Consider the following 27,090-nt stretch of genomic DNA (forward strand, 5'->3'; position numbering starts at 1 on the left):
AAATTGCATGCACAGGTATCAACTACTACTGCTGCATAATGGATTTTTCATCAATAAAACTGTGCCGCACAATTCCCTTAGGCAAGGGTCTCCAAAGTACTGCAGGTCACATCCTGCCCGCCAAATGATTTAATCCAGGCGGCCACTTGCCCTGCTCCCCTCCTATCTCTGCCACGTTGCAATCAGTGGCAGACAGAAGACTGTTCAATGCTGGACCTGGCCAAGCCAGGTCCAGCTTTAAACTACAGGCTCTGTCTCTGAAGCCCATAGTTTAAAGCTGGACCGGACCAGGTTCAGCCCAACACTGAACTGCAGGCTTGGCCTGGCCAGGCTGAGCTTTAAACTACAGGCTCTGCCTCCAAAGTCCACCTGAAAAAAAAAAGCTGGATAGGGCCAGGCTGAGCCCATGCTCTGCCCTCAGCTATTTTGTAAAATATTTGATGTGGTTTCCTACTAAAAAGTTTGGAGACTCCATCCCTAGTGAATAATTATTTCGGCAGAAGACCTTCCTGCCTCTAGAACACCACCTTGAGAAACCCTAAGAAGTAGTCTACAAAAATCACCAGAGCCACTGTGATGCAGTAGTTAAGAGTGTGAAAATAAGATCTGGGAAACTCAAGATGGAATCTCCACTCTGCCATGAAACTTTCCAGATGACCGTGGACCAATCACACTCTCAGCCTTACCAAACTCAAAGGGTAGTTGTGAGGATAAAAATGGAGGAAAGGGTCAGTAATGTAAGCAGCTCTGGACCCCCATTGGGAAGAAAGGTGAGATTTAAATGAAGCTAATACACAAACTTCAGCCTTTTTAATAAATGAGAAGAATATTCCGTGTTATGGAATCACTAAATTCATGAGGAAGATACGTGGTTCAAAGAACAAAGAACATTTCTTCCAGAATGAAATATTAAAATTAGATCGTGGTGCGAAGCTTAATACATGAGGCTCTGCTGGCAATTGTGCTACCGACCAAAACTACAGCCTTGACCTAGGCAAACCATGGCTTGAAGCATCAGAACTGGGCAGAACATCTTGGGAGAACATCTACTTTCTTCTCTGGTCCCTGACTGCACTTTTCATTTGCAGTTTGGCAGTCGCATTTGCCAAGTCTAAAGTCACAGCAAATCTTCATTAGCACTAACATGAAGTAAAGCTGGGCCCAAGGAGGAAGCCACCTGAAGCTGGCTCCTCAGCCTCTGCACCAAGGTTTCCAAAATCATCTGAACCTGCCAAGCCAAGAAGGCCAATTCAACCATGAATCCCCCATTCCACAGGCTTGGGCGAGAGAGTTACAGAGGCGGTTTGCCACTGCCTGCCTCAGCATAGCTATCCTGGACTTCCTTGGAAATCTCCCATCCAAATATTTACCAGGGCTGACCCTGTTAGCTTCCAAGATCTGTTACAAGGAGCTAGCATTATGAAATAACACCAACATGATTAAGATTCCTGTACTGGACTTCAGATGCTGAGAAGGCATCTGATAGGGTGGACTGGTCCTGAGAGCTGAATGTTATAGAAATTCTTAAAAAAAAATTCCGCTTGCGATATGCCATGCTTATGAACAAGTCAGGAAGGAAGGCAGCATGATGTAGCCTGATCTCATCAGATCTTGGAAGCTAAGCAGGGTTGGTATTTGGATGGGAGACCTCCAAGGAAGACTGTGCAAAGGAAGGCAACGGCAAACCACCTCTGCTTTTCCCCCTGCCTTGAAAACCCTTTGCTGGGGTCGCCGTAAGTCAGTCGTGACTTGACAACACTTACACACATAATAGCAAAGGTCTTGCTTAACGCTGAGCTACCAAAATCTTTTGTGTTAATCAACATAATAATGCAAAGATATCCTTCGTACACTTATTATTCCTCCAGCTACCGACTTTTCTTGCATAATGCAAACAGACAAGATGTTTCCTTGACCACAGCTTAGGTTCTCTTTGTTGCCCTGATTCACTGCTCAGAATTATATACTCCATCTCAAGACATAAATCAAAAACAAATATGCATTACCTGCAAATTCATATTCCCGAGGGGACAAAATGTACAAATCACTGTACAATTCGGCCTTAACTGGGCTTTACAAAATCCCAAACAGTTATTTCTCCAAGACTTACTCAAGACTTCTTGATTACTTAGAACTGTGTGTGGTTTTGCAATTCAGAAGGTCAAAGGGGATCTTTAAATACGGAACAAGTTGCAATTGCTTTGTTTTGCCAACAACGCACAATTTAGACAACAACTCTAAAATTAGGCCTGGCCCTTTAACATTGGATTACCAATGTTAAAGGGAAAAAGTTATGAGGGGAAAAAGGTTGGGTGAAATCAACTTCAATACAAAAACCTAAATAAGATTTTATACTGGAGCTGCTTCCACCCTAAGAAGAGCAAGCTGTGTGTGCGTACACACAGACACAGTTCACCGCCACAAACATCAGAGTGTGTTACGAAAGCACTAAAAATTTCTAGTTAACACACTGGATGGTAGAGGACAAACCAAATACACACTACAAACCAGAAAAACAGCTCCAATCCTTTTAAATGTTCTTCTGTAGGGAAAAAAATACAACAGAGTCACTGATTAATTAAAAATCAATACCAACAAAAGGTTCTGCTATCATGGGATAAGTTCAAGAGTAAATTAAGCTCTGGAATCTCTCTCTGAGCTTCAACAAAGAGGCCATAAATTTCAGCCTGGAAGACAGGGAGAATCTCCCAGCCTAGCCCTGAAAGCCTAATGTTCGTAAATTGAGGGATCTGGCAACAAACAGAATATTCTGTAGGCGCATTGAGTTCCACTAGAAACGATGGACATCATCCAGCTTCCTTTACTCCCAGGTAACACATTCTACCATACAAGAAACTGGGCAAGGACAACAATTGGGCAAGGCTGCTCCATTTGCAAACAACAGAAAGGAAAGGCACGCCTTTGTTCCAAAGATGTTCACAGGATGATGCAGTGTTGCATTAGCACCGATGAGACTGAGGCTCAAATTCTCACTTAGCCATGAAACTCCTAGGGCGCACTTGAGAAATTCACTCATTCTCATCCTAACCTGCCTCACAGTGCTGTTGCCACACTACAGTGTGTGTAGTATGTGTGTGTGTGGGGGGGGGGGGGAAATCAAGCATGCTGCCCCTGTGCACTTTGGAAGAAGAGTGGACACAAAAGCCAAGGAGAAAGACGAATGGGTAGAGGTGGGTAGGGAAAAGGACGGCTGGGACCCACTAGCCAGCCCTCAGCAGCCATCTTAATGCTTACTGGGACTCTTGCAAAGGACACGGCACTCTTTCACTCCACAAGAACGACGAACCCTCAGGATCACAGATCAGATGGGTTGGTTTTACACACACACACAACACACACACACAACACACACACACACACAACACACACAAGTTTGTACCTAAGAGAAGAACATCAATAAAATAAAAACCAACATATGAGACGGAAGGCAGCACACCTCTAAGTTAAAGTTCTAGGTTGAGTCTTGTCAGGTATAAAACCTGTGACTCAATTAAACCAGATACAACTTTTTCCTATAAGCTATGGTAGCTGTTTTTCATATTCAAGGGCCTGTGAACATAGCAAAGCCAGTGCAATTGGGCCACTGCTAACAAATAGAAGCCTCAGGATTGCCTCCCCGTTAACACAACAATTAAGAATTTAAGATGCTCTCCCTAAAAGGTGAATGGCTTGCACAAATGCTGATGTCACAGAACCAACTTACCATGAAGGGTCCTTCTCTTCTCACTCTAGCAGGACATCTTGTGGGTGATTCACACTGTCCAATCAGGGAGGCAGGAAAGGATCCTTTTCTCCTTCCTTATTGTGGTGAGACTGCCCCTTGGTTCCAATTTGACTGCTGTGAATAGCAGTTTGTAGTACTAATAGTAATACTAACTGTTAACTGAATCCATCCATAACGTTAAGCTACCAGCAAAAACAACACTAACAATGGAAGGAAAATTTATAGAAAAGTAAAATATGAGGTTGCCTGTAACTTTCAACTATGACCTGGGAAGGGCAAGATGTCCTCCGAGTCTCAGAGGAGAACCCTTCACAGTAAGTTTCCAATGGTCTTTCTCTGAGTAGAAGACATCTTGTGAAACCTTCCAGAGCAGAAGAAGAAGTTGAATTTATATCCCCCCTTTCTCTCCTGTAAGAGACTCAAAGGGGCTTACAAACTCCTTTCCCTTCCCCCCCTCACAACAAACACCCTGTGAGGTAGGTGGGGCTGAGAGAGCTCAGAAGAACTGTGACTAGCCCAAGGTCACCCAGCTGGCGTGTGTGGGAGTGCACAGGCTAATCTGAATTCCCCAGATAAGCCTCCACAGCTCAAGCAGCAGAGCGGGGAATCAAACCTGGTTCCTCCAGATTAGAGTACACCTGCTCTTAAACAATACGCCACTGCTGCTCCTAACTAGCAGTGTCCCTAGTATGGGCGGGTCATTGATGTGAAAAATCTTGTACACGTTCCACAACTCTTCAGTCAAAAGATCAATCTACAAAGCTGAAGGTGTTAATTTTATAATGTCTAATCAAGGTTGATATTGATGACCAGGTGGCAGCTTTACAAATCTTTCTGACCAAAGCGTTCTTGTTCAGGGCGGTATTAATAGATGTGCTGAGTATGGAGTGTGCTATAATGCCAATAGGTTCTAAAGCCGATAGGTCTCAATGATGTATGACTTAAGACACCAGCTGATGATGTTGCTGGAAATTCATTGGCCCAGATTAGGTGGAGAGACTGCAATGAACATCCATTCAGTTTTTGTCATAGTCTGCATTTTGAGAATATAGATTTTGAGGGCTCTCCCAATGTCAAGGGTCTGCCATATCACCTCCTTGGGATGCCTTGGTCTAGGGCAAAAGGAAGGCAGACATATCTCTTGCTGATGATGAAACCTGGAGTCAACCGTTGGTCAAAACAATGGAAATGTTTGAAGAACGGCCTTGTCCTTATGGAATGTATATAGGTTTGGGTGAAAGGTAGTGTGCTGAGTTCTGAAACTTATTGGGCCAAGGTTACTTGCCACTGAAAAGATTGTTTTTAAACTCAAGAGTGTCACTGGGACCGTGTTGAGTGGTTCAAACGGTGGAGAGACAGAAAATGCATGTGCCAGGAAGGGCAAAGGGGACAGGACTCGAAATTCAATAAATCTAGGAGCTTTTTTCATAGTAACATAAATTTAAATCAGGTGAATTATAACAACATAAATTCTGAGGGACAAGCAAGGAATGTCCATTATGGGATGTAGATTAGAATTGAGGAACCTCGCAGCTCTCAGCTGTTCAGGGAATACAATTCCCTTTATCAGTTCCTACCAGCATGTAATAATTGGCCAGCGAAGCTAACAGAGGCTGATGGGAATTGTAGTTCCTGAACATCTGGAGAGCCGCAGGTTCCCTACCCCTGGGATAGACCAAAGAGAAGTAGTTCCAGCAATCACATTAAGATTGAGTTAATTAAATGTTTGACAAAATATAGCAGGCTAATTTTTAAGTTGATAATTTTGTATGGCCCGCAAATGATGTTATAAATATCCAAATGGCCCATGGCAGAAAAAAAGTTCCCCGCCCCTGTTCTTAAGGCTAGGATGGTGAAAGTGATTGCCTCTTCAGTCAGACTACCTAGTATCAAGGCTCACCTTTCAGCTTCCACGTGGTTAAATTCAATCTGTCCAGATATGAATGAATAAGACCCTGCTATAGCATATCCCTGCTCAACAGGAGTTGCAGAGACAGCTGCGCCGATATGTGGAGAAGGGTAGAAAACCACAAATGTCGTGGCCAAGAGGAATCTATTGCTATCACCTCTGCCTGAAGTTCCCAGATTGGATATAGCACCTTTGGTAGCACCAGAATAGGAGGGAAAGAATACAGAAGTTCCCAAGGCCAAGGAGACGCTAGGGCAGGGGTCTGCAACCTGCGGCTCTCCAGATGTTCATGGACTAAAATTCCCATCAGCCCCTGCCAGCATGGCCAATTGGCCTGCGCTAGGGCATCTGTGGCCATCGCAGGTGGATGGAAATAACCAGTTACAAACCACTGGGTTTGAGTGTTGGAAGGAGAAGAGATTAGGCCAACAGAGGGAGACCCTATCCTTTGATCCACTCACCTGGAAAGATCTCTCGAGTTCCCATTCGCCTTCCTGAATGTCCTGGCAGTTGAGCCAGTCTGCTTGGGTGTTGCAAATGCACATGTTCTGTTCACACCAAAGGTTGGTTCTTCTCTGCCCAGAACTCTGAAGGCTTCCCTATGTAGTACAGGTGACCTCAATCCCCCTTGATTGTTTATGTGGGATTTGGCCGCAATGTTGTCAGTGCTTTCATTTCCAGAGATGAATTTCTGTCTGTATTGCCCCCATCTGAACTGTCGTCTGTTATTATGCCAACTGTCCCTATGATGGCCCTGCTTGAACCTCTGTAAGGTATGGTTGCCACTTTGCTACGAGGTACAGCAGCTGCTAGGGATGTGAGAGCAGGGTCTGTGAATGGCTCGGCAGTCAAAGGAGGTTCCATGTCCTTATCAGAAAAGAAATCAGCCTTTTCTGATCTCTGCATGGCCAGATGCATCGTTTTGGCCCTATTTGGTGCTGGAATAGAGATGAACAGGGAGTCTGATGTCCTTATTGAGAATGTGCATTTAATGTATATCCTTAGGGTCCTGCGTAAATCTAGGGTGTGCCAGGATTTTTCCTTAAGATGTTCTGGTTTGGAGCAAAAAGAGGGAATGTGGATTTCTTGTTCCCTGGGGAATCTGGAGTTGACCTTTGTCATGAAGACTGTCTGGTTTTAGGACTACTTTATCCTTGTGAAAAACACACAGTCCCTGTCTGGCTGAAAGGGCTCCCAGCTCCGTTACCCTCCTGGTGAGGTGACCACTGTCAGAAATAGGACCTTCACCCTTAGCCATTTCAGAGGAATGTGCCTTAAGGGCTCGAATGGAACTTTTGTTAGTGCTGACAGGACCACAGGATGAGAACCTGTGAACTGTGGGCGGTGTGATCTGTGCTATGCCTTTTAGGAAGGTCAGGAAGTAAGGATGTTTTGACATGGGTGTTCCAGCTATCTTTGGTAAACCTGTGGCAATTACTGCCACCTGTCTGCATAGAGCAGAAGACCTGCGATTATGCCTGACTCCTCCCTGGAGAAACCCTAGTATCTGACCCAACCTTAGATTAAGTTGGTTAATCTTTTTGCAGTTACACCTCCTAGGGAAGGCTTTCCAATAAATGTTATGTATGCATCGAGTAGATGCCATGATGGTGTCTATGATCTCCTTTTCACAGCCTAGTTCTAGGAGACTCTGCCTCTCAAGAACCATGTGGTAAGACTGAACCATTCCTGCCATGGTTGAGTGGCTGGGCCCTATTGGAGAAGGCTGGGGACTCGTGGTAGTCTCCACAGTTCCTGAGTGGATAATTCTACTAATGTAGGAAACCATGGTCTCCAGGGCCATTCTGGAGCTATGGAGATGACATTTGCCTTTCCCCTTTTCAGAACCTTGGGGAAGAAGGTGTAAAGAAGTTCCTGAGGCCATGGAGTTCTCAGAGCACTATCTGCTCTGCCTTGAAGTGTTGGAACCTTGTGAAGAAACAAGGTACTTCCAGGTCTGAGAGAATGCCAGAAGACCCAGAGCTCTAAGATGTTGATACTTAAAAATTTGCTCCTGTGGTGACCATTACCCCTGTACTGGCCTGAGTTGGAGGAGGCTCCCCACCCTAGGAGACTGGAATCAGTAAATATTTTTATTACTTACTGTTGGATGTATGGGAGACCCTGAGGAGGTGTTTTGCCTTGGTCCACCAGACCATAATGCTCCTGACTGAATGACTGAGGATGATGTTGTGTTGAAAAGGGCACAGGAACCATTGTAGTGGCCTGGCATGGAGGTGTGCCCATGGGACAGAATTTATGTAGGCGATCATCAAGCCCTGAAGGCACGTGAGCGCCATTAGGCTTTCTGCTCTGGCTTTCTGCCCCTTTCTGGTCATCTCTGCTATCTTCGCTACTTTTTCCCTCTGGCAGGAAGATGGCGTTGGGAATCTATAATTACTCCTGGGTGCTTTATTTTCTGGGCTGGAGTGAGATTGCTCTTGGCCTGGCTGACTTTGAATCCATAGTCCTTTAGTAATTGTGTGAATATCACTATGTGTCTTCTTGCTGTCTCTCTGGAGGGAGCACATATGAGAATGTCGTTGAGGTATGGGTGCACCTGATTAGCACTCTACTGTGCTATGGCTATAAGTGTGATTAGAACTTTAGTGAAGACTCTGGGTGCAGACCTCAGCCCAAAGGGTAGGGCCTTGAATTAGTAAGTGAAATAAAGATATTGTCTGTGTCCCAAGAGGATGGGGATGTGTAGGAATGCCTCTTGAAGGTCTGTTGATGTCATGAAGGCACCTGGGGGCAGGGCTTCCTTTATAAATCTGAGTGTTTCCATTCGGAACTTTTTCTGGATGATCAATCCGGTTACTGTTTCGTATCCAGAATGGCCCAACAGTCTCCAGTCCTCTTGGACACTGTAAGAAAAATGGAGTATATACTCCTTTGCCTTTTTGTATGGAACTGGTTCTATGGCCAGTATGAGTAGGAGGTAGCTTATGGCCAAGGAAGCTCTCAGGTTGTTTTCTTTTTTTTACTGATCTTGGGAACATATGAAATCTGTCTGGGGTTAGACCGGCAAATTTTATGGCATCCCCTCTAATAATTATTTGTGAGACCCAGGTGCTTGGTTTTGAGCTTAGCCAAGCATCTTGGAACTGTCTCAGTCTCCCCCCACCTCTGGTTTGATTTTGAGGTCATTGTTTTGACTTTTCAGGTCTGTGCTGTTTGCCTGCTTGGTAGAGCTGGTAGTGAGAGGATCTATGGAATCTGCTATGCTCTGTCCCACCAAAAAATAAAAAGTGAACGTAGTGTGCTTCTGCTGTAGAAAAAAAAGTCCCAATATTAAAATGGTTGCTGTGGATAAAACCACCTGTATTTCTGGAATCCCTTGGGTGGATTGAACTGACTACTAAGGACAGTTGCAGTAACTCTATAGCCTGGCTTTCCAGGTTGTACAATTTCTTGGCTAAAGTGGGAAATTGCTTGTTGGACGTAGGCTTCTGTTACTCAGCTTTAATAAGCCTCTCACAGTATTCTGAAAGAGGGGGCAACTTCTCTACTGAAAAGCTCTAGGGGAAAATTCCTCGTCCCCCTTAGGTTAGACACGTCACCTTTATTCCCCTCTGAACTGCCTGGCTCCTCTGTTAGGACGAGGACAGCTGTAGCTTTTGCTAATAGGGATTGGAAAGCCTCCCCACTGAAAAGGCTGGTGGGCTGTTTAATCGATGGTTCTTCTTCCTTCCCTAAGGAAAATTCTCCCTCCTCCTTTTCTTCTTCTGAGAGAGAAGAGAGATGGAGTGAGATGTCCCTGTCAGCCCTTGTTAATCTCCTGATGAGGATGCCTTTTTGGCTGCTTTGATGGGCCAACATGTAAATACCTTTTATGGGTGGGGAAAAAAATCTTCTGAGCCTGATATTTCTGATGGTATATGCGAGAGAGAGCTATGGCCACCTGGGATGAGGTTGAATGGAATATGGCTGGCCTGGAGGCACAGCATTTCCTCCTTCACTGCCCTCTGTATTAGCTGGGAAAGATACCAAGGACAAGATGGCTGCCCCTCCACCACACAAGATGGTCGCCCGACTTCTAAGACCTTTAATTTGGGAGGGGGTGCAAGTATTTTACCCACAGGAGGTGATCGGGTGCTCCCCGTCAAGGATGAGGCTTTCCGGGGATATGGTAGACCATCGTCGACCCTTGCACCCCCTCCCAAATCAATTGGCCATGCCAGCAGGGGCTGATGGGAATTGTACTCCATGAACATCTGAAGCACCAGAGTTGGACACCCCTGAGCTAGAGGATGAAAATAATCTTCACTAAGCTGCATTCCCTATGCAAGGCTGGAAACTGAACTGGTAGCAACAGCCCAACAGGGGGATAAAAAGCAGAAGATTGGCCCTACCTCCTTGAGTGATGGATGGGAATAACCCCCCTTTGAAGATGCCCTCCACATCAGAGCGAGAACAAACTGATTTTCAGAACTTGTTCATAGCAGCAACAGGCCTAGAGAAAATAAATTTCCTGCCCCTTTAATTAAAGGCTTAACTTATGGAAATGGTCAGCCAAAGCTTTTCATGCCATAGGTAAACCACCACCTCGGTTGGTAAATAACATCTCATTAAGCCTGTGCCAAAAAGACGGGACTTTTTTTCCCTCCAAGACTGTTGTCGATCCTAAGCACCAAAAACAAAACAAAATTGGCTGGGCCATGGAAAGCTGCGGAGGAGCCTTGAACAGGACAGTTACTGGAGACGGCAGAAACTGGCAAACTGGTAAACAAAAACACACTGAAGGAGTGGACTTTGTTTTTTAGGGGAGAAGGAGAAGGAAAGGAGAAGATCAGATAAATACATAATGACGGATTGGGAAGGAATGCTTTTCTGTATTCCATAAAACAAAGCTTATGTAATGCTTGTTGAGAAAAAACCCTTCAATATTAATTAGGTTTGTCTAAAAGCAGAAGTTCTGTTTTAAGAAAAAGCAGCTGCTGAACTATAGAAAAGATAAATTCACACTTTTAAAACGGGACAGAAGACAACACTTTTGACGGTTTCTGCTAAAAATTATATTGGAGCTCAAACACAAGGAGGTAATCTATGTTTTTAATATCAGAGAAGGTAGCTGGGTTAGTCTGATGCAGAAGAAGAAGTCAGCCGGCCGCCAGCATCCTAGCTAAGTTTATTCCAACCTAAGCTGTGGTGAGCCAATCCTCACTTCTTCAGATGCATGAAGTGAAACGTCTTTTATACAGATTTCTACATGGAACATCACACTGTATCTGCTACAGCCCTTCTACAAATTGTTTAGCTAAGAAATATGCAACTGTGTTTAGAAAGTACAGTTAATGTTAAGTTTTGTGAAGAGGGGGTGGGGAAAAATGAACAATGTAATGGGCTGTGTTCCTCAGATAAAACTGAGTCTCTGAAATTGTAATTGTAATTCGTACATCTCCTTCCCTGTTCTTCCTTCTCCTCCTGACAGCTCCCGTATCCTTTCCCGTTTCCTTGCCTCCTTCCTTCCCACTCCCCAACCAACATTTCTTTTATCAGCCTCCAGTCCTGATTTATTTACTTCCTTTATAACTCACTAGTAGCACTAAAGTCCATTTTCAATTAAAATAAAATGGGCTCAAGAAGGAGGGAGGGGGGACCCCCCCCTCCAGGAGAGCAGCCCATATTGTTTGGGGTGGGGGAAGCTCCTTGGTTGGGGGAAGGTGGCAGGGACAGATGGAATGTTGGGAGTCCTGTACACCCACCCATCGGCTGGGGATTTGTCGTCAAGACATTCCATCCCTTAGCCAATTGTGCATAAGGATTTTTCTCCTCAATGTGGGCCAAGAGCAGTTCACATCATTCTCCCCTCCTCACAACAGTGCTGCCTTTAACTATGAAGGTTCCCTTTACACACCATGGGTGCCAGCCGTTGATGGACCTCTCGTCCATGAATCTGTCTAACTCCTCTTTAAAACCCTCAATGCTCCTGGCCCTCACTACCTCCACTGGCTGCGAATCCCACAATTGAACTGTTTGCTGAATAAAGTAGCATTTCCCTTTGTCCTTTCTGTATTTATTGTCCATCAACTACATTGGGTCCCCCCAAATTCTAATATTATGGTACAGGGATAAAAAAAAAAACACCCTTCCTTTGTCCATGTTCTTCATCACACACATCGTTTCACAATTCTCTTTCATCTCCCCTCAAAACCTTCTTTTTTTCCTAAACTGAAAAGTCCCAATTTCTTCATCTCAGGAACAGTGCTCTATCCCTTAAATCAACTTGGTTGCCCCTTCTTTTCTTCAGCTCTGCAATATCCTTTTTGAGATACAGCGACCACAGGCATGGTATCTTTATCTTCTTTAAGCTTGGGTCAGATATTTGGCGGGGGGGGGGGTTCTTTCAGGACCCTCGTTGGCTCTCTGTCTTGGGATATTTGGAGGCTGTTCTGCTCGCTAAGTGAAGAGGTGGAAATCGACCTCTCTCTCCACCAGCACTTCTGCTAGCACCAGCACTTCTGCTTGTGTGGCTTTTGGTCTATGCAGGCGCCACGACCTCCATCATCAGCTCTTGGAAGATCTCAGGGCTGCTGGGTAAAGGCTGGACAGTTCTACTGTTGATGTGCAGAACATCCATGTAAAACACAGGTGTCAAACTTGCGGCCCTCCACATGTTATGGACTACAGTTCCCATCATCCCCGGGATGATGGGAACTATAGTCCATAACATCTGGAGGGCCGCGAGTTTGACACCTATGATGTAAAACATTCAATCACAGGGCTGGGTTTCTTGATCTATGGTAGATAGCTTGGAAGGGGCTGTGATATTGCAGTAGTCTGTTTTGCATGCAGAAAGTCCCATGTTCAATCCCTGACTTCTCGCGTTAAAAGGACCAGGCAGAAGAGAATAGGGAAGACCTCAGCCTCCGATCCTGGAGAGCTGCTGCCAGCCAGAGCAGGCAACACTGACCTTGATAGATCAGTAGTCTGATTCAGCACAAGGCAGCTTCACGTGTACAGCAGGTTTCCAACTGAAGTTCTAGTACAGTAATTCCACGAGTGACACAGAAATCACATTAATTTAATATCTCCCCACAGCAACAAACACACCTGCATTTCAAGTACTCTCAACCACTGCAATTTCCTGTTTCTGCTGCTCCCCCACACCTCAAATTCTCAACATAATTTCTTTTAAGAGAGGAGAGGCCATACCCCCAGGTTAGCATCCAGATGGGTGGCTTCCAAATAATAGTTCGTAAGAGACTGAAACTGTGTACTGTTTGGTTAAACACGAGCGTAAAACCTTCCTTCCTTTGGAATAGTAGAAAGGGACCGGAAGGAGAATAAACAGAGACACAATAGCTCGGTGACTCTCGCTCAGTGGCTTCCGGAGAGCTGCATTCACAAGAGACACATTTACTTCCCTCCCTACAAATGGGGCCTGAACTTCAAGTAGGCCTGAAGCATACCAGTTTAGAGGCGGTTGTTTCAAGGTGGGAACCACATCCCAAGCACAAACCCCACCAGGTAAAGATCTTACCCACTTCCTGAAAAGTAGGGCAGTGGGGGATACTGCTCAGAACAGCCACAGGTGGAATATCTAAAAGCCTCTGAGTGAGTACCCCAAAACCACATCCCCCCTCCCCCAGGGAAACAAGGATCTATCAGAAGATGGCATACTGAATACTAGTGTGAGCCAAAGAGGCTGGGCTGGAAGGGAGGAGAGAGGTGACCCAAAACAATGGGAGGAATGTGAGGCAAAGGGACTGTGCTGAAGATGGAGGAGAGAAGATGCTCTCTGAAGCTAACAGTTGGCTTAAGTCATCCAGGCTGAAGAAATCTTCCCCAATGAACCTGGCACAGGCTTCAAGACCAGCAAGAGACATCATGCCATGCTGGGTGAAGAGAAGAGAGAGGGGAAAACCACACTAGATTTCTGCATTACTACATTAATCAGAGGGCAGGGGGATATGTTAAGAAGTGTATGGAGGAAAGTGTAAGCCTGATAATTTTTTTAAAAACAGCTCTTGGGTGGTTCCTTACAAGAAGGGGCCACTAACCAGCCTGGTTTTAGCTGCGGCCATCAGGTGCCCCCAACCTTGCTGGCCTGCTGAGGAAGGGTAGCGGGTGCCACCACAACACGTCTGCTCAAGGGACAAGAGAAGCCAATCCCAAAATGTGATTCGCAGGGTCCCTAAAAGGACCGGAGGTCCCAAGCCTGCCATCTTCCTACAATCAAGGCTGCTGTTGTCAAATGGGTTTTTTCCCCTGGAGGTAAAGGTGATGCCTCAGGAGCTCTTCCAAATTTCTAGAGAAAAGAGACTGGTTTCAGTACCCAAAGGAAACGGTGTTGTTTGCTTCCAGGAAGAGTCACCAAGACTACAGTCATCAGAGGAAGAAGAGGAGGAAGAATAATAATTTGGATTTATATCCCACCTTTCTCTCCTGCAAGGAGACAAAGTGGCTTACAACTGCTTTTCTCCTCCCCACAACAGACACCTTGTGAGGTAGGTGGGGCTGAGAGAGTTCCGAGAGAACTGGGACTGGCCCAAGGTCACCCAGCAGGCTTCATGTGTAGGAGAAGGAAACAGATACAGTTCACCGGATAAGAGTCCGCTGCCCATGTGGAAGAGTGGGGGATCAAACCCGGTTCTCCAGATTGGAGACCACCTTTTCTTAACCACTACACCATGCTGGGCAGTTATGCTGTGCCTGCCCAGAATAAGTTCAGGGATCCTTCAGCCCCCAAGCTAGTAGGGAGTGACTTGGAATCCCCTGGTTCAACAAAATTGGATTTCATGACCAAATTGAAGGCAGTGATAGGCCCCAAGCAGCATACATGGGCACCACTTTTGCACTGCGGCACTGTTGTCCCAAAGATGTCCACGGGCAGCGGAGGCTTCCTTCCAAAAGTGGGCCCAGCCACAGCCAATCCTGCTCCCGTTAACTGTGAGCAGCAACGCATCTTCCTGAGGATGGTCAGGGACTATTTTAAGTTGCACAGTCAGGCATGTCGTTTGTTACATTTCCCGTAACACAGAACCTCGGAGACTCCGTTTCAAGGCATCCTTTGCAGAGGCCCTTCGGGGCAATCAACCAACAAGATGTCTTTTTAAAAAAATGTTATGCCAGTTTCATTTACCAGAATGCCTGAATACTCAGAAATAATCAGACCACTCTGCACCTACAAGCCAAAGGATGAAAACATGCTGCAAATGCAAAACTTCTTTTTACTCACTGGTGTACAGCGTAAAATATCAGGCATGCACAGATGCCCTCACAATAACTGAATATTTACAGGAAAAATATGTATTAAGCCAACTGCCTTTACAAAGAAAATATACAATAAGCAATAACACCTTGGGATTCGTTGTTAATTCGCCCAGGCTTTATCAAGCCTACTCCTATAAATAATAGATACAAATAAAAAAAATCTGGTGCGCAAACATACATCAGCCTGATGCCCTCAAATAACTTATGACTCATGCTTACTTTTCCTAGGGTGTAAGTCAATATTTTTAAACCCCTAGGACAACATACGTGTGTCATCTTCCCTATAAGAATACTGAAAATTATACAAAATGCCATCCAGCAAAGCCTACACTTGTACATTTTCTTTGTAAAGACAGTTGGCCTGATACATATTTTTCCTGTACATATTCAATTATTGTGAAGGCAACTGTGTATGCCTGATATTTTACACTGTATAACAGTGAGTAAAAAAGAAGTTTTGAATTTGCAGGGTGTTTTTATCCTTTAGGTTTTAGGTGCAGAGTGGTGTGATTGTTACCTAACCATCCCCTTAATTGTGATGGTTAAGTACTCAGAAACGGCAGCTCCTCCAAGAGTTAGAGAGATAGTACCCAACCCTCGAGACTGTGCCAGCAAAAACCGGTTTCTCCAACATGGGATGTTGTTCATACAGCACATTATTAGTGTTACAACCTGATCTGTAATACCAAACTGAGGCCTTTCAATCAAAGCATACAAACAACAATGCCAAACACTGCCCTTGTAAGACAATTGCAGAGCTAGGCCAGACAGCTTTTCCTTGCTCTCTGAAGTCATTCACGTTTTAAAAACAACAACATTGTGCATGTAAACAATGTAGCACTTGGGGGAGGGGGGGGAGAAGCTGCTGGTTCATTAATGCAATTCCTTATATATTGCTAAGGTGAACCACGCCACACAAATGTCTCACATCCCCAGCAGCTTAGGTGAACGTGAAGATTACTTTGGGCAGCTGAGACACACCGTCTTCTTAAAAAGAGTCACAGTTCGTCACCATCTCTTGTACCGTTGTTCTTGCCTTAGAAGAACCTTGCAAGCAACAAAAGGGGTGCACTGTACTTAGGACACGACTTGAAATTTGGTTTACTTGTGATACATTGAGGTTCGCAAACATTTTAACAATTGCTATAGTAGACAAGCCATCTTAAGAGTATGGAATAAAGTCAAACCTAGGCTTTTCCAAAAAAAATACTAGGGCGGCTACCAGCACAAGAAGCACTACGAAGGCGTGAAATTATTTCTGAAAAGAAATAGATCCTCTATGCCAGGGGTGTCAAACTCATTCGTTCCAAGGGTCGGATGTGACATGAATGTGACTGGGGGGAGGGATAGCTGCCTTGGCTGGTAAGGCCCCAGTAGGCTTACCAGCCCAGATCAGCACTTATGGGGTGGGGGGGGGGGGCCTACCTCAGCTAGTGACCTCGGAGCAGGCTAGTCACCCAGATCAAAACCCCTTGAGAGGGCGTATCAGGCCCATGAGTCTGTTGAGAAAACCTCCTCACGCCCCGCTCCCAATCTGGAGCAAGGGGGGGGGGGGGTTGCGTCAGCAGGGTCATGGGCCTGATAAGCCTCTCCAAGAGCCAGAACTGGCCCCCAGGCCACAGGTTTGATGCCCCTGCTCCATACTGACATTCTAGATTGCTCACAAGGAGACTGCCCAAAGAAAATTAGAGAACAATTACAAGCAGAAGGTATTAATTGTGACTGGTTTACCTATGCGGTTACGGGGGAGATTTAAACTAAACAAAAAAATTGTACAGCTTTGGGGATACCAAGGTGGAATCTGAAATGGAACGACGCATAAATGATGAACATGTTATTGCAAAAATAAACTTTTGTTGAGACTGGAAACAAAAGGAGAACAGGTGAAAGAACATATGAAAAAATGAGCTAATAACTTTGGGCATAATATCCAACTTGAACAATGGGAGAATATGTGGTCAAAGGGGCTTAAGTATACATTAAGTTCTAATCTGAAATAGAACTTTTATAAAGTGATATATTGTTTTTAATGACACCAGAAAAAACTGGCAGATATGTAAAAATGTTTCAAATAAGTGTTGGGAATGTGAACATCAAGAAGGGATTTTTTATCACTTATGATGAATCTGTGGGAAAGTGAAGAAATTCTGGAGGTCAATACATACAACAATTCAAATGTTTTTAAAGACTAATATACAGATGAAACCCAAGGTGAACATGTTGGGAGTTATAGATCTTTGGAAAGAAAACATGGAATTTTGTTTTAATATATGATAGTAGCGGCAAGAATACTAAAACTCCAGCCATACCTACAATTGAAGAATGGTGGATGAAGGTATTAGAGTTGGCAGAGACAGCCAAGTTAACTTCACAAGTTAACTACACAAAGAAAAGAACTTCATTAAGTTTATGGACTGCTGGAAACCCTTGTTAGCATATTTAGACAAAACAGGAACAAAATAAATTGATGACTAGTGGTTTTAAAGGTTAAGGACTGTTAAAATAAGAACCAGTAGAGAAAAGTAAAACTTTTTAATAGTAACGATGCTAAAAGATATAATTTTATCTAACAGCTTAAAGGCCAAGTGCTAAAAAAAAAGTGTTTTAAAGGGTTAATATTTGGTGCAGAGAAGTACTTTGTAACTTGCTGAATTTTTGCTGTTGCGCCTGTTGGGGGGATTTTGAAGTACAAATAAAAATTTAATGCCAGTGTAAAAGTAGTGCGCCGTTTCATCAGCACACACATCACGGCTTCATTTCTCTTTATCAGTCTGAAAAACATCAGAACACACACACAGAAGGCAAACTCTGCTTTGCCGGCGGAGCCCCACACTTCTCAAGCACGGGCTGCAAAGCAAAGCTGCTGCTGACACCCAGTCTGACGATTTGTCTCAGAAGCGCGGTCTCGCTTGACTCAGAATGTCCATTTTACAAGTCAGCAGTGTGAGGTTTTGCAGTGACAGCTGACGCCCCACATGAGGTGGGAGGGTTAAGAACTCCCAGCTCCCCCCCAAGCGCAATATTATGAAACGTGTAAGGCATTCCAGGTGGACCACCCACCCCAGCCTGCCAAGAAAGAAAAGCAGCTTAAGATCACCGGAGTAATTTACCGGCATTTATCAAGCTTAAGTGGACCTGACAGTAAGAGGCAATGGTTGGAGGGTCAGACTAGGATCTGGGACACCCAGATTCACACCCCCAGTTCTATCATGGAAGCTCACTGGGTAACCTTTGGCCCTCTCAGCCTAATCTGAAGTTGAATCCAGTAAAGACAGAAGCCCTGTGGCTGGGTCATGGACACTTGGGGGGAATGGCCACCTACCAACTCTTGATGGGGCGCAATTAACATCCTCACTGACCACCTCATCCATGGAGGCTCAAGTCACACAGGTGGGCAAGTGGCATTTTTCCATCTCTACCAGGCCCGGTTGCTGGACCCCTACTTATCATGCTCTGACCTAGCTACAGTGATCCGTGCAATGGTCATCTTCAGATTAGACTACTGTAATTCACTCTATGCTGGGCCACCCTTGAGACTGACCCAGAAACTCCAACTGGCACAAAATGCAGAAGCATGGCTCCCCACAGAAACACCATGGAGTAAGCATGTGCATCCAAAGCTCTGCCAGCTGCATTGGCTTCCAGTGGAGTACAGAGTCAAGTTCAAGGTTTTGGTTTTAAAGCCCTAAGCGGTCAGGGGCCATTGTATCTGAGGGACCCTCAAAAGAGTGCTCCGTGAATAACTACTTACTGGTGGTCCCTGGCCAGAAAAGTGCCCAGCTGTCCTCAACCAGGGCCAGACCATTTTCAGCTCTGGCCCCTATCTGGTGGAACGTTCTGTCAAATGAGGGCAGGGCACTGTGGGACTTGCTTTGGCGTAGTGGTTAAGAGCAGGTGCATTCTAATCTGGAGGAACCGGGTTCAATTCCCTGCTCTGCTGTTTGAGCTGTGGAAGCTTATCTGGGGAATTCAGGTTAGCCTGTGCACTCCCACACACGCCAGTTGGGTGACCTTGGGCTAGTCACAGCTCTTCAGAGCTCTCTCAGCCCCACTTACCTCACTGGGTGTTTGTTGTGAGGGGGGAAGGACAAGGAGTTTGTAAGCCCCTTTGAGGAGAGAAAGGAGGAATATAAATCCAAACTCTTCTTCTATAATTCGCAGGGCCTTTAAGACACAGCCGTTCCCCCAGGCCTATGGTTGAGGATCACAATGGTAATTTTCCAACAGAGCCAGCCTCCTTACTCCCTTCCTCTTGCCCCTATTAGTTCCCTTGGTCTTTCCCTTCCTCACCCCTAATTATAGTCATGATTTGTGCCTAGATCACAAGTCTACACTGGATGTATTGTAATCTCTGTACTCCGTAAGCCCCCTTGAGACCGCAAGGGGAAGGGCAGCCTAAAAATTCAACAACAAGTATATATATAAGCATATAAATAAATAATTAACCTCGTATGGTGGTTGTGAAGACAAAAGGAAGGAGGGAGCTATGCAGGCTGCTCCGAAAGTGCACAGGGGATAAAGGGAGGTTATATATGAGATCAATGAATCAATAAATAATGAAAATGCCAGCTTCGGCCCTTTGTATTGCAGGGATGACAAGATGTTTGAAGCGCTAAAGGAAACTAAGTGGGGAGAAAAAGCTTACCTTTGCACTGGCCGTTAATCCTTTAACACAAAATGGTGCACATAAAATAAATATCCCCAAAACAGAAATGCAAAAGCAGACTCATGTGCAGCCAGCTCCCAGGTTTCCCCATTCATACAAACTGAGGAACTGATACCAGCTGCTCCTCTCGTGTCTGTTCTCCTCGACCAGAGGTGGCCAACCTATGGTGCTCCAGATGCTCATGGACTACAATTCCCATCAGCCTCTGCCAGCATGGCCAGTTGGCCATGCTGGCAGGGGCTGATGGGAACTGTAGGCCATGAACATCTGGAGTGCCTTAAGTTGCCCACCCCTGTTAAGACCCTATAACTAGGTCACCCAGAATTATTCCATTTTTCTATTTTTCCTTCCTTTGCAAATCCCCCCATACACCATGCAGTGGGGACTCTAAGAGAATGAGGACAGCCTAAGGCCTTTCTTTGAGATGTCGAATAGTTAAGAAAAAAAGCTCACCTTATAGCCTCACCACAAAGTTTTCTGCTTGCTGAGCAGAAAATTTTGCTCGGCAAGTGGTTTAAGAGCCAAAAACCAACATCCATATTTTGGGCCAGCTCAACTCCCAAACAACTTTAGTCTATTTTGGAAGTATCGGCACTCAGCTAGGAAGAATGGATTAACTGCCGGATAATCTACTAACAGGGGACTGTGCTGTTGGGAACTTACTCACAGCATAAGGTGAAACGTCCCAACTTGGCTTTATCTCACATGACACTTCATGCATCACCTTAAATTTATCTCCAACATTCTTAATGGCTATCAAAGAATGTCTTTATTTGCTCCCTATTAAGGGATCTCACTATCTGCCAGAGTTATTAAAGGAAAATGGCAAGCTCTTACAATTTCAATTTTTTTCCTACATCTAAAGCACCAATCTATATCTACTAGCCCTGGCATTTAGCACAGAAATGCCACGAGAGAAGTCCTTTAAAATCAAGGAGGAATATGTTTTTTCTTTCCGGCCTCCGTTTTTATTTTGTAACATCTAGCCTGAGGAAGAGCTCTAGCGAACTTGAAAGCCTGCGCACAAATTTGGGTTGTTGCAGCTTGTCCCAATAAAGGTATTGCGGTTTGGACTTCATTTAAGAGAGGCTCTTTCACAGCGGCAGAAGGAAAGGTTTGTTCTTGTTTTTTGCCCTCGAGTCACAGGTGACTACTGGAGACCCCATAGGGCAGTGATGGTGAACCTTTTCGAGACAGAGTGCCCAAACTGCAACCCAAAACCCAATTATTTATCGCAAAGTGCCAACACGGCACTTTAACCTGAATACTGAGGTTTTAGTTTAGAAAAAACGTTTGGCTCCAAGGAGCATATTACTCAGGAGTAAGCTTGGTGGTAGTTGGTGGCTTTGCTTTGAAGCAACCATACAACACTTCCAACAGGTGAATCATAACCCTAGGAGGGTTTACTCAGAAGCAAGCCCCATTGCCAGCAACCGAGCTCACTCCCAGGTAAAGGATCGCACTTTAGTTCTTCGCATGAATATCAGTGGGGTTTAACAGCACTTAACAGGGTTACCTACACTGCTTCCCCAAAACTCGGTCTTAGGTTTAATGCTAATAATCAAGCCCAGCGGCCCAGGCCAACCTAGATGTGGGGGGGGGCACTCTGTTTGCGTGTGCCCACAGAGAGGGCTCTGAGTGCCACCTCTGGCACCCGTGCCATAGGTTCGCCACCACTGCCATAGGGGATTCAAGGCAAGAGACTTTGGGAGGTGGTTTGCCATGGCCTGCCTCCTCGTGGGCTGGGAGAGAGTTCTGAAAAAACTGTGACCGGCCCAAGGCTTCATGTGGATGGGAATTGAACCCAATTCTCCAGATTAGAGTCCACTGTTCTTAACCACTATGCAACACTGGCTCTCGACGGAAGGATATTTTAAAGAATTTCTAATGGAAAAGAATCAGAACTGGGGGGTGGGGGGCAAAGGCAAGAAAGGTATGGATCCTCACCAACCCATACCCATTAGGACACCCTGAAGACCTTCAAGAATTTCCATACATCTTGTAACTGGAAGATTATCAGCAGTGGCAAGGGCAAACAGAAAGAACTGCTGATACAGAAGCCTAAGAAAACTGGGTTACATAGATGGGAGTCCCCTTGAGCTGCTGTTCTGTGGGGGAGTATTTCAGTTTGAGGGCAGAGGATCATAGGCCCTTTCCACACAACAAATTCTGAGCAGGTTACAGCCAAGATTAATGAACCTGGCATAACCCAGGCCCTTTGCATGGCTGGCTGTCCTATAGACAACCACTCACCGGCCAGGGCACGCGTCTTCTGGAGGCATTTTTGGGGGGGTAACTTTTCTCAGAAACTTACCTCTGTCCGATGCAGCTACGCAGGCAGGCACACAGGCTCCCCAAGAGCATTGCTGGAGCCATTAGTGTCTGCGTGGCTTCACAGTTGGTAGCTGGGAGAAGGGGGGGGGGAATGCAGCCACATAACCCGCTTTGCAACCACGGCCATTCGTTCAGCCCTGGCTGCAAGGCAAGTTAAAACAAAAGAATTGCACATAGTGCAATTGTTGTAAAATCTGGGCTGGGGAAACACAGAGTGGATCCACGTTAGGATCAGGATCCTTGCGAAGTTCTCCCCAAACCCGGGTTTTTTACCAGTATTATCCCGGTTTAATTGGTCCGTGCGGAACGGGCTACAGCATTGTGCAACAGGCTGCCCACATGGATGTGCTTCACTCTCATTTGTCTGGTTCTGAAAGATTTAACCACTCACCTGGTGCTCGGCGTGAATGTTGTCTCCGGTCGGCCACCGATGCTTGCTGTTGTTATAGCTGCTGCCACCACTGCCGCCTCCCCCGAGCTGCTCGCCGTGCTGCCTCTGGAAGAAGTAATCCACCATCGCGTCGTCCTGGGAGCGGCCGGCAACCCCTATAGATCCGGGAACAGGACTGGAGTGTGTCCCCGCTGCAAGGGCTTGGTTTGCAGCTGGCTGTTGCGGAGCCTGGGACCCTGTTCCAGATGTCAAAACAACAGGCATGTTGGGATTAGCCGTCTCGTGGCCGTGCTGTTTCAGGTGGGGGCTGAAGGAGTCCTGCCAGAGCACTGCTTTTCTCTTCAACACACAAGCAACGCTCATTCCACCAACACCTGAGGAGACACAGGTTCAAAAGGCTTAATGGGGCTCTCCTCGCTGCTCCCCCCCACCCCACCCGCGTGCCACACTACACGTGCGTCAGAATGAGGCCTGGCCTTCCTGAAATCAAATCTCACTCCTGTCGCCGGGGAAATTTACAGCAAAAGTTCTTAAAACTGTGCAGAAAGCTTCCTGACAGACACATCTTGCCCTCCTCGCCAATATCTGAACACTCACCTATGCTTAAACCAAGACATGCTAGCCCAGGGGTCGGCAACCTGCGGCTCTCCAGATGTTCATGGACTACAATTCCCATCAGCCCCTGCCACCATGGCCAATTGATGAGTATTCCAACGGAGCCTGGGTTCAAGCCAACCAGCGGGGTGGGGTAAGCAAAAATACTCATATGGATAAGAAGAACTTGCTGGATCCAAAGATTCCTCACGTCCAGTACCTTGTTCAGCTGCAGGTAAGAACGGCCAGTGTGGCATAATGCAGGTTCAAACTGTCCCTCTGCCTTGGAAGCACACTGAGGGACCTTGGGCCAAATACACACACTCAGCCTAGCCTACCTCACAATACTGTTACAACTGGAGAACGGCATAACTCACTTTGGATCCTGGATAACAGAAAGGAAGGGGGGTATAAAGGAGGTAAATAAATATGCCTTGGAAAAATCATAAGTATGAAGGCAGCATACACACACTGCCACCACCCACCAAGTGGCAGTCCGAATAAATTATCTTTAAACACAGATTCTCTTTAATTATCACAGCCAACAGCTGTGGAGAGACACGTCCACCACAAATTTGTCTAGTCCTATTTAGAGGCCATCTAAGCCAGGAACAGAAATGCTATTAAAATTGAGCAAAGAAATTCTATGTGATACACCCTCAGTCTACAGAACACCAACTACACTAGATGATTCTGTTATATGGGAGGGAGAAAGCTTCCTAAACATCTATCAGATCCCTGAATTGTATTTTGCTTTCTAATTAGCAAATAGATTTGGTTAGTTGAGAAGCGTCTTCCAACACCCTGGATGCCATCATGACGTACCACGGGTGGCATCGCAAGACTGGGCCCTTTAGATAACAGCACCTAACTCCCTAAACTCTTTTCAAGGAGCCTGAACTCTGCCTGTCAATCATTTTTACACTTCAGGTTATGACTATGCAGTTTCACAAAGCACTTGGGATGAGGGCTGTTTTCACCTATGCTGCTTCTTGACTGCAGCTGACTTTTATGATCTGTACTATTTCTCTGTTTGGCTTATTATAGACACAAATCCACTTCGTGGATCTTGCAGGATAGACAGACAGGATACTAATAAGCTTAAATAAGCACCAACTTTACCAATGAGGGTCACCCAGTTACTGGCCAGAAGGCAGCCCAGCATTCCGCCTCCCGCTCTGAACAATCTGCACAGAAAACCCGGACCGAAAAGAACCCGCTGCTCATTTAAGAGGCCGGCAGAAAGGAAGGTTCTGATCATGACGGAAGAACGCGTTTCCTATTTTTCAAAATGAAATCATAAATGTGCCTCGTGATTTTGAAAGGCGGCTCCAGCCTATTTTGTAAGCCAATAAATATATACACACTTCACATCCTTGCCTAATCCAGTCTTAGCCAAAGCTCGGGGGTGGGGGGGGGGGAGAGGAGGACGAGTGAAACACAAAGGTGGACATTTTGATGTGATGCTCGCAGCAACAGCAGCAAAGGACCTTTACAGGAATTCAGCCCTGCCAGGCAAGTCAGCTGGAGATCCCCTTAAAAAACGGGAAAGAGCAGAATTGTTGCAAAGCTCAACTAAAAAACTATTTTTTCTTTGCAGCAGAGTCTTCTAAACTAAGAAAAAGTGCGCTCCGGCTAAGTCACAACCAACTCACGGCAACCCCATCTGCTAAACAACATCACAATCCTTAGCTCAGTGTTAAGGACCGAGGAAGTGGTTGTTCAGCATGCTGCCAGTGAACGGGGTTTCCTGGAGTCAAACTGCACTTTATACAGATGATCCCAAACAAAAACCTCTCCATGTTTTGGTTTTATTCAGGAAGCCCCGAAGTTGGCTGCGCTGGGAGAAAGGTTAGCCCTTTCCCTCTGTACCAGAGGTGTCCAACTCTGGCCCCCAGTTGTTCATGGACTATGATTCCCATCAGCCCCTGTCAGCATGGCCAAATTAGCCAAGCTGGCAGGGGCTGATGGGAATCGTAGTCCATGAACGTCTGGGACATCAGAGTTGGACACCCCTGCTCTTTAAAAAACAAACTCTTTACGTTAAGGTACCCTGGATGGCAGTGGTTCTCAACCTGTGGGTAGGGACCCCTTTCGGGGTCGAACGACCCTTTCACAGGGGTCGCATAATACTCTCTGCATCAGTGTTCTCCATCTGAAAATGGATAAATGTTACGGTTGGGGGTCACCACAACATGAGGAACTGTATTAAAGGGAAGGTTGTATTAGGAAGGTTGAGAACCACTGGGCTGGAAGGAAATGCCAGAACGACCAAAATGCAAAAGAAAAGGCAGGCAGAGGCCCTGACAGGACTAAAAAGCTTCTTAGAGATCGCTTTCCAAAAAGGGAAATCACGGAGGCAAATGGTTGACAGGAATCCAAGTGTAAACCATAAGAAGATTTATTGCCGTGTGCTAAAACAATCGCGCAGGGAAGGTGCTCTGGCATATATTTGCGGCTTAGCAAGGTTTCTTTGTGTGTGCTACTTCCCAATGAAGGATTCACCACCACCAATATTTGGATGGAAAGCCTTCATGGGTTAGTACACATATCAGTCATCGGTAACATCTGAAGTTATCAGTTTTGCAAATAGGCTTTCTTTTATTAGACCTCTGTCAATCTTTTGCCCTTAATTATGATGTGGTTTGACCCCTTAAATGTATATGCAAAAAGGTACTGTAAATCAGAGGAACTTTAATTCAGCAAACACGTCTATGAAAAGTACAGGCATAGGTCCCCTCTGAACAGAACCAGTAATGCAGGGTGGAAGTTTTTGCATGAGAAATTTCCAATGCTATATTTCTCTGGGAAAATTTTTTTCATCCCACTATATAAATACAGTCTATCAATAGTTGTTCAGGCTGTTGTGCTGCAAATCAATCCTATTAGACAGGCTCAATGTCACAGAGGAAGCAGGGACAAACCCCAGCGCTTCTGCATAGTCTAGGCTTGTGGATGGTGTATTAGACTTTTCTGGCTTATATCATTTAGAGATTCCAGTTATTTAAATTTGAATCAAAAAATCTTTCCGGAAAACCGACATCACTCTAGAGCACAGGTGTCAAACTCACAGCCCTCCAGATGTTACGGACTACAGTTCCCATCATCCCCTGCCAGCATGATGCTGGTAGAGGATGATGGGAACTGTAGTCCACAACATCTGGAGGGCCGTGAGTTTGACACCTATGCTCTAGAGCCGTGGTGGCAAACCTTTGGCACTCCAGGTGTTATGGACTACAATTCCCATCAGCCCCTGCCAGCATGGCCAATTGGTTCAGGATTATACAAGCAAGTCTTGAGTAAAGTCTCTCATCTCCCGCTCTAATGGCAAAACCCATGGCTTACAACTAAATTTGAACCACCAGGAAGCCATCGTTTATACCTGGCCCTTCGACCGGACCTGGAAATGGCCCTCCACCTGGCTCAAGAGGATGAGTGCACATCAGTTTGCGGCTGCAGATGCTACAGCAAACTACAACCCTTGCCATAGAGCAGGAAGATAGAAAAGGAATGAAGTATATACACTTCATTCTGGCCTCAACTTGTACGTAGCTCCATGTAAGAAATGGCGGAGTTGAGATACTAGTCCAGGGGTCTGCAACCTGCGGCTCTCCAGATGTTCATGGACTACAATTCCCATCAGCCCCTACCACCATGGCCAATTGGCCATGGTGGCAGGGCTTGATGAGAATTGTAGTCCATGAGCATCTGGAGAGCCGCAGGTTGCAGACTCCTGGGCTAGTCCCACCAGCCCTGTACAGGGTACTCTGACTGGCAGTTGCTCTTCAGTGTGGTTGGTTGGAGACTCTTCCCAATCTCCTAAGATTCCCTTTGAGTGACAGGTGTAATAATGAAGTATATTCATAGCCTCCTATTGAAAACCAGAAGGATACCCTGTGTTGAAGCGAACTGCATTTAGCTTAGTTGGGGGGCAGTTTCTGATGCTTTTCTCTACAAGTGCCCTGAAAATGGCGACGTGTGTGGCTTAGGATTGGATGAACGTGCCTTGGGCTTGTGCGACTCCTCGCTGTACACTGCAAACGCTCCTCCAGCTTTGCTTATTCAGCATTTGATGACTTGCAACTGAATGTGCAAAATGGTTTCCCCTGGATACCTCCCTTTGTTCATACCTACAAGTCACTACTTGTATTGCAACTAATACAGTACGCATGTATAAGCCGGTTCCTAGTGAAAGCTCACAAGATCTGAAACTCTGCTTCTGTGCATCTTTA

The 27,090-nt window shown here is 45.7% G+C and overlaps 1 protein-coding gene across 8 annotated transcripts in view; it reads right to left on the reverse strand.

Annotated features, from left to right (window-relative positions):
• PUM1 (pumilio RNA binding family member 1) overlaps nt 1-27,090 on the reverse strand; it is a 91,574-nt gene that overhangs the window by 57,489 nt on the left and 6,995 nt on the right. For all 8 annotated transcript variants that reach the window (XM_048499262.1, XM_048499253.1, XM_048499258.1 and 5 more), the window contains exon 2: nt 22,265-22,638. In XM_048499262.1, the coding sequence (XP_048355219.1) occupies nt 22,265-22,638 (374 nt within the window). The remainder of the gene's footprint in view (nt 1-22,264; nt 22,639-27,090) is intronic.

The sequence above is a fragment of the Sphaerodactylus townsendi genome, linkage group LG06 (assembly GCF_021028975.2).
Source record: "Sphaerodactylus townsendi isolate TG3544 linkage group LG06, MPM_Stown_v2.3, whole genome shotgun sequence".
Lineage (NCBI taxonomy): Eukaryota > Metazoa > Chordata > Lepidosauria > Squamata > Sphaerodactylidae > Sphaerodactylus > Sphaerodactylus townsendi.